Genomic DNA, 7,600 nt, shown 5'->3' with positions numbered 1-7,600 from the left:
TTGCGCTGCCAATACAATTTTGTGTTTATGCGGGCTGACAGGATAAAATATATGGAGAGTCATCATTGCCTGGAGAGATTTCATACGCTTCAAATCTTATGAGCTTAGTTTATGGCTTAGCCGTTGTATGGTTCCAGGGGCTTGTATCCATATTTTGCTGAGATGGCCTCCTGCACTATGTGCACGATATTAACAAATAAAAACTCATATTTGTTGTAAGTTTTACTGTCTCTTGACAAGTGCACAATAGCCATGTGCGGATCTGCCACCACACTTTATCAACTCTCCCATGCACACAAGTCGCCCCTATTTCCATGTATTAGTCTCTCCCCTATTGTGCAGCCCCCTTTGCACACACACTCCAAGCTGATCTATGTTATCGTATCTTTAAGATAGGTAGAATCTGAAGAGCAAGTATGTTAGCGAAAATTAAATTCAGTTGATGGATGTTGTACATATATGGGTGTTTGCTTGTTAATAAAATACCTGTTCTAAATTATTGCATTGAATCTGGGGCTTCATGTTGAAGATAACACATGATACCAGGCATTAAATACATGATTGTAGGAAGATACTATGGAATATTTGAGGACTTTGCATCCTTCATCTCTCTCACATAAGGCAGCTGAGGAATGGAAGAGAGAGAAGTTTAAAAACAGCCTCCCCACCATTTTCAGTGCCTCTCCTTCCTCGCTGTGCTCCAACAATGGCAGAGATTTAAGTAGAGCAGGGATGGTGTGACACTGAGTATTTTTGAATTTTAAAAACTCAGTTTTAACAAGGAGAAATAACAGAATGAGTACAACACAAAAAGCTGACACAAGTCTTTTTGAATGCCGTTCTCACTGTCCTAAAATATTGTTTTAAACAGCCCCTTCCCTGTGTTCCCTTGCTCACTCATGCCTCTGCCATCGTCTGAAAACACCAGTTTCCTCTCTGTTTTATTTAGACCTCTGCCACTCAAAACAACCACTTTTTCCTTTTCAGTTCCTTTGCAACTTTCCCCTCTTTCATTCCTCAGCTGCCTTGTGAGAAAGAAAGGACGTGGAGCCAACAAATATTTCATAAATTGTAAAGGGACCCCTGACCGTAAGGTCCAGTTGTGGCCGACTCTGGGGTTGCGGTGCTCATCTTGCTTTACTGGCCGAGGGAGCCGGCGTACAGCTTCCGGGTCATGTGGCCAGCAGGACTAAGCCGCTTCTGGCGAACCAGAGCAGCGCATGGAAACGCCATTTACCTTCCTGCCAGAGCGGTACCTCTTTATCTTGCACTTTGACGTGCTTTTGAACTGCTAGATTGGCAGGAGCAGGGACCCAGCAATGGGAGCTCACCCTGTTGTGGGGATTCGAACCGCCAACCAGTCCTTTTCTAAAACTTCTGCCATTGTTTAAAGCTGTCATATCCCTCAGTTTCCTCCATCCCTGCTTTATTGAAACTTCTGCCATTGTTTTAATAGCACTTCCCCACCATCACTCATTTGTTGGAAATATATCTCAGCCTTTCACTAGTTTCCAGAAGATCTAGTTCGTATTGTTATTATACAATGCAGCAGTGCATTTTCCTCTCCAAATACTCATGGCTATTTTCAGTACCTGGAATTTAGTTGGTATAACAGGTCTCTGCCTCCTACAGTTTCATAAGGCCGCAGTGATACAATTTGCCTTGAACTGAAGCCTTGAATAAGTCCCAACCCATTCCCAAGGTAACTCTACAGTATATTTTTGAAATGTCCTGTTGTTTTCATCAAGTCACAACCCTATTCAGCACCAGATCAATTAAGCTTTCAGTCAGCCCTTCTATATCCTACTCTGAAGTTGCGAAATTGGCATATCACCCATGATTCCATGGTGGTATTATTATTAAATCAGTGGTATTACTATTTTATTAATTTGAGTTGTCATTCACTATCTTCCCCAAAGCAACTTACAACCAAGCAAACAGACAATAAACCCCACATAGATGCACTGTGGTAGAGCATGTGATTTACATGCAGAAGATCCCAGATCCAGTTCCCAGCATCCCTGAATAGGGCTAGGAGATCCTGACCTGAAATCCCAAAGAGTCGCTGCCAGTTAGGGATGGGGGACTTTTTTCATCCTGAGGGCCATATTTCCTAGTAGATAACCTTCCAGGAGTTACATGCAAAGGGTGGGGTAACATGCAACTCTATAGCCCTGTCACACACAAGTCAAAGTTTTCTACACACACATCTCTTCAGCAAGGACACCTTCCATCTAGCCAAAAAATAAAGTGTGAGCCAGTGATGGTGTGGTTTGGGGAGGTGTCACCTGGGAAGAGATCAGACAGAGACTTCGGAGGACCACAGGTTCCCCACCACTGATAGACCAATGTTCATCAAGGGGTTTGGACCTGGGTGCTATCAATACATCAGTCACATTCTATGTCTCTAGCACTGGAATGAGGCGAGTCCATTTAGGCTCCACTGGTGCCTGCATGCTGCAGTGAGCTGAGGTCTGAGAGACTGAATCCCAACAAGACTTCAGCCTCGGTCCAGTATACCTGAAGGAGCGTTTCCACCCCCATCATTCTGCCCAGACACTGAGGTCCAGCTCCGAGGGCCTTCTGGCGGTTCCCTCCCTGCGAGAACCAGGCAGAGGGCCTTCTCGGTAGTGGCACCCGCCCTGTGGAACGCCCTCCCACCAGATGTCAAAGAGAAAAACAACTACCAGACTTTTAGAAGACATCTGAAGGCAGCCCTGTTTAGGGAAGCTTTTAATGTTTAATAGACTATTGTATTTTAATATTTTGTTGGAAGCCACCCAGAGTGGCTGGAGAAACTCAGCCAGATGGGCGGGGTATAAATAATAAATTATGATGGTGATGATGATAATGTCTTTGTGGGTGGGTAGATACTTGAGTTAGGACGTTAGGTAGAAATCCTGTTCTCAATGAAGGTCATACTCCACTTGAAAAAGCACGTTCATAGTCTCTGAAAACTTATAGCTCCATCACTCATGGAAGGCGTAAGTTGTCTCTGTGGCTAACAACACCCGTGATGAACTTCACCCATTCCTGGACAGGGATATAATCAACCTGCCAAGTAGCAGCAGAGCCACCCAAACACACTGCCTCATAAGAGCCAAACCAGGTGGATATTGTGGCCAATGTGATCAAAAGCAGCTGAAAGGACTGCATTGTTGGGTTGAAATAAACGACAGACGAATGACAAGTGTCATACGGGAGGCATCTCCCGAGCATGTCTCGCGGAGTCCCTTTTATTGAATATTACAGCATTGTCACATATGTGCTTGTTGCTGATTGGTTAACACAAATACAATGCAAGGGTTGCATATAGGCATTAATCATCAATAGATTAAAAGTTGGGAAAGGGAACACAGAATTGGACAGGCATGAAAACCTCCTTATTAAACTATTACTAGTGATTGATATAACAAGACTTAAAAGAACATAACTATCGCATTCCGTAGATGTGGTTAACCATGCATTGAGAACAGATCAGGGTACGATGTTTCATGAACTCAATGTGAACTGAACATTCTAGGGTGGGTGAGGAAGGAACGCTTCAGCATAGAGCGGTTTGCCAGAATCATGTGCAGAAGCAAAACTTCCCATCACTGCATGAATGAGCAATATTGCCCTTCCCCTAGAATAAGTCATATTTTGAGGTGACCAATTTTCTAAACCAACGTAACTCTTGAAATCAGATTTAAATGGGGCCAGAAAATCAGTGTCATCCAAGAGTTCCTGCAGTTGCTTAACCACCAATTGTTGAGCACCACATTCCCCAAGAAAGAGCTATGTCTTACCAGCTGACATAGTCCTTGGGGTCAAGGAATGAATATTAATAAGAGAAACCAAGTCAAAATCCAGTAAAGGTAAGTTGCAAGAAGACTTTTGAGACAACTTGTGGCAAAACGTTTCCTGGACTGTCTGCTGGTAAGGGAAACATATAAATGAATGCTCAGCTATATGAAGGAATAAACCCTCCCCGCAGACAGAAAACGAGAAGAAGAACTCTGCGCAACTTTCCCCTCCACCATGCTCATTTTTTGTAAGATCCCCCCCCCCCGCAATGTGGCAGTATGTGGTACAATCCAGAAAGACTTTTCTATTTGAGCAGCTCTTGTTGGGAGACTCAGTGGAATTTGGGCTAGTTGTGATTTATGTTTTGCTGGATTATGCCCAAAATCTTCAGTTCCCAGCAGCACTGGTTTGGGTGCATAAACAAAAGGCTAACACATCATATCAGTCAAGAGCTAAGCATGGTCATACCTGAAGTCAGCCAGACAAAATGATTATGTTCAAAACATAACTTGTCACCTGTGAGTATGCTTTTCTCCAAGCGCTTTTTCCACTTCCTCTCCCCCACTGATCTTGTGCAGTGAAATCTTCAACATGCCCTCTGGTGTCAATGCAGCTGCTTTGAAAGCTGAGCAAACACCAAAAAAATTACATTTACATTCTGCTTGATGAAGTGTGCCATGTAGCTCCAGAGGTCTTGGGCTGGGGTCCTGCTGAGCGGGGTTTGCTGTGGGGTCTTGTTGCTGTTATTGATACTACTTTTTATGTATCTTTACTTTTATCTGTTCTTATGATTTATGTGTCAATAAATCATAATGTTATGATTCATTAGTCAATTTTGTGTACTTTTTAAAAGTGTTTTGCTTATTGTTTAAGGCTACTTTTGTAGTTATTATTTTTTTCCATGCTGAAAGCTGCTTTAAACATGGTTTTAACCAGTACTTTTCTTCTAGGAAAAAAAAACCTGTGCTGGTACAACAACCCTGAAGTTGTTAAGACGAAGTGCCACACTTTTAACCAGTGTTTTTCTTCTATGAAAGAAAGGTGCCGGTATTGCGTACCGTTGAGCACCCCCAGAAATCCCCCCACTGGTTTTAACTACGGACAGGTGGCATACAAATAAAATGGTGATAAAGGTAAAGGTAAAGGTACCCCTGCCCGTACGGGCCAGTCTTGACAGACTCTGGGGTTGTGCGCCCATCTCACTCAAGAGGCCGGGGGCCAGCGCTGTCCGGAGACACTTCCGGGTCACGTGGCCAGCGTGACAAAGCTGCATCTGGCGAGCCAGCGCAGCACACGGAAACGCCGTTTACCTTCCCACCAGTAAGTGGTCCCTATTTATCTACTTGCACCCGGGGGTGCTTTCGAACTGCTAGGTTGGCAGGCGCTGGGACCAAGCAGCGGGAGCGCACCCCGCCGCGGGGATTCGAACCGCCGACCTTTCGATCGGCAAGCCCTAGGCGCTGAGGCTTTTACCCACAGCGCCACCCGCGTGATAACGTTAATAATGGTGATAACGTTTACACAAATATAGGTAAAGGGACCCCTGACCATTAGGTCCAGTCGTGACCAACTCTGGGGTTGCAGCACTCATCTCGCTTTATTGGCCGAGGGAGCCGGCGTACAGCTTCCGGGTCATGTGGCCAGCATGGCTAAGCCGCTTCTGGCGAACCAGAGCAGCGCACGGAAACACCGTTTACCTTCCCACCGGAGCGGTATCTAGTTATCTACTTGCACTTCAAATCTCCTATTGTTGTTGTTGTTGTTTAGTCGTTTAGTCGTGTCCGACTCTTCGTGACCCCCTGGACCAGAGCACGCCAGGCACTCCTGTCCTCCACTGCCCCCCGCAGTTTGGTCAAACTCATGTTGGTAGCTTCAAGAACACCGTCCAACCATCTCGTCCTCTGTCGTCCCCTTCTCCTTGTGCCCTCCATCTTTCCCAACATCAGGGTCTTTTCCAGGGAGTCTTCTCTTCTCATGAGGTGGCCAAAGTATTGGAGCCTCAGCTTCAGGATCTGTCCTTCCAGAGAGCACTCAGGGCTGATTTCCTTCAGAATGGAGAGGTTTGATCTTCTTGCAGTCCATGGGACTCTCAAGAGTCTCCTCCAGCACCATAATTCTATTACTATCATCCATTAAAATAAAACAATTAAAAAAACAAAACAAAAGGTGGAGCACACAAAAACATTTCAAGAAAGGAGAAGAATATGTTTCTAACCTCTCCCTCTATTCTCGAATGGATTTTATGTTAGAAAGTGCATTAAATAAATACTTTAATTAATCTTAAAATGTGTTTTTAAAAATATGGCATAATGAGAATACTCCCCCCCCCTTTCCCAATACTCGAGGGAACATCTATTAGGAATAATAATGATCAAATGTACATTTGGCTCTTTATCCCGCTTATCCTAGGCGTCATTTTAAAGTTCGGTTCTAGTGGCGAAGCGGAGGCGCGCCCGTGCGCGTGCGCGGGATAGGATGGGGCGGGGCGGAGGCTCCCGTTGGGCCGCGGACGTCGCGGGGCGGAGCCACGGCCGCCCCTGGAGGACCGGAGGCGGGAAGGGTGGGCGAGAAGGAGCCGCTCTGCCCCTGGCCCCCTCAGCTCTGTGGTCAAGATGGCGGCGGCGGCGGCGGCGGGGGTTGAGGGGGCGAGTCGGTGAGGGCCTGTCCGGAGCGCGGTGGCGAGGAGGAAGAAGAGGCGGCGGCGGCGGCAGGGCAGCCCTGTGGGGAAGCGGGCCCGGGCGGGCGCGGCTGGAGGAGCGTGGCAGGCGGCGGCGGCGGCGGCGGCGGCATGTGAGCGCGAGGCGGCGGCCGAGGGCTGTGGCGGGGGCCCGAGACGGGCGGGGGACGGGGATGGGCCAGCAGGTGGGCCGCGTCGGGGAGCCGGGCGCCTCCTCCGCGCTCCAGCAGCCGGCGGCGGGGGCGACGACGACGCAGCAGCAGCAGCCACAGCAGCCGCCGCCTCTTTCCCAGCCCCAGCCGAGGGGGCTCCGGGGCAGCGCAGCCAGGCCCGCCGGCCGGAGGCGAGAGGCGGCCGCCCCGCGAGGGGCCGAGAGCGGCTTCAATATCTTCACCCAACACGGTAAGGTGGGAAGGGAACGGCGGGGGGGGGGGGCGAGGAGGCTGCCGCCGATGCTGGGAGCGGGTGGGTGTGGCGCTGGGGGGCGGGGAGCCAAGCCTCCTCCTTTCCCCGGGGGTGGGGGGGGACACACACCCACCCACGGGCAGGCACACCCGCCCCCGCTCCAAAACACACAACAGGAAGAATGGCTCTCTTGCATCAGACAAAGGTCTTCCTGGTCCAGCATGTTGTTCCCAGCAGTGGCCTGTTAGATGCCTGGAGGGGAGGGACCGGCCAAGCAGGTAGGCAGCAGCCCTTCCCTGTTGTATGCTCTCCCCCCCCCCGCCCCCAAAGCACCTTGTCCTTGACAGGTATCCTGCTCTGAACCAAGATCGTGGCTCCAGTTGAACTGTTTCAGGGCATATGCTTGACTTTAGGGTTTCTTGAGCTTGTGAGCCGTCCTCCCATGGCTGCAAACCGACCTGGCGAAAGCTTATTCCCACAGTAAATGTATTCCTCTTCTAGGTGTTCTTTTGGTTTTTGCTGCAGTACACAACAAGGCTGCCTCTCTGGAATACATAGGAGTTTTCGTTATTCCCCTGGAATATCTGTGTATATGGTCGGCTTTCATGTTTTCTACACACTTGAGTGATTGGGTTGTTTAAAGGTCATCTAAATGTTCTGGTGCTACAGATGTAGGTCAGAGGCGCGCATCCCTTTAGAATGGCCTGTGTTAGTAATGTTGCTATAGTTGCG

At 48.5% G+C, this 7,600-nt stretch overlaps 1 protein-coding gene across 4 annotated transcripts in view; it reads left to right on the top strand.

The window, feature by feature from the left end:
* Positions 1-6,636: 6,636 nt before the first annotated feature.
* ABL2 (ABL proto-oncogene 2, non-receptor tyrosine kinase) overlaps positions 6,637-7,600 on the top strand; it is a gene marked incomplete at its 5' end in the record, with an annotated part of 51,859 nt that continues 50,895 nt past the window's right edge. For all 4 annotated transcript variants that reach the window (XM_079981174.1, XM_079981173.1, XM_079981172.1 and 1 more), the window contains one exon: positions 6,637-6,865. In XM_079981174.1, the coding sequence (XP_079837300.1) occupies positions 6,637-6,865 (229 nt within the window). The remainder of the gene's footprint in view (positions 6,866-7,600) is intronic.

The sequence above is a fragment of the Podarcis cretensis genome (assembly GCF_951804945.1).
Source record: "Podarcis cretensis genome assembly, chromosome: 6".
Taxonomy (NCBI): domain Eukaryota; kingdom Metazoa; phylum Chordata; class Lepidosauria; order Squamata; family Lacertidae; genus Podarcis; species Podarcis cretensis.
The sequence above is the reverse complement of the archived record's forward strand: the minus strand, read 5'-3'. Positions and strand labels throughout refer to the sequence as shown.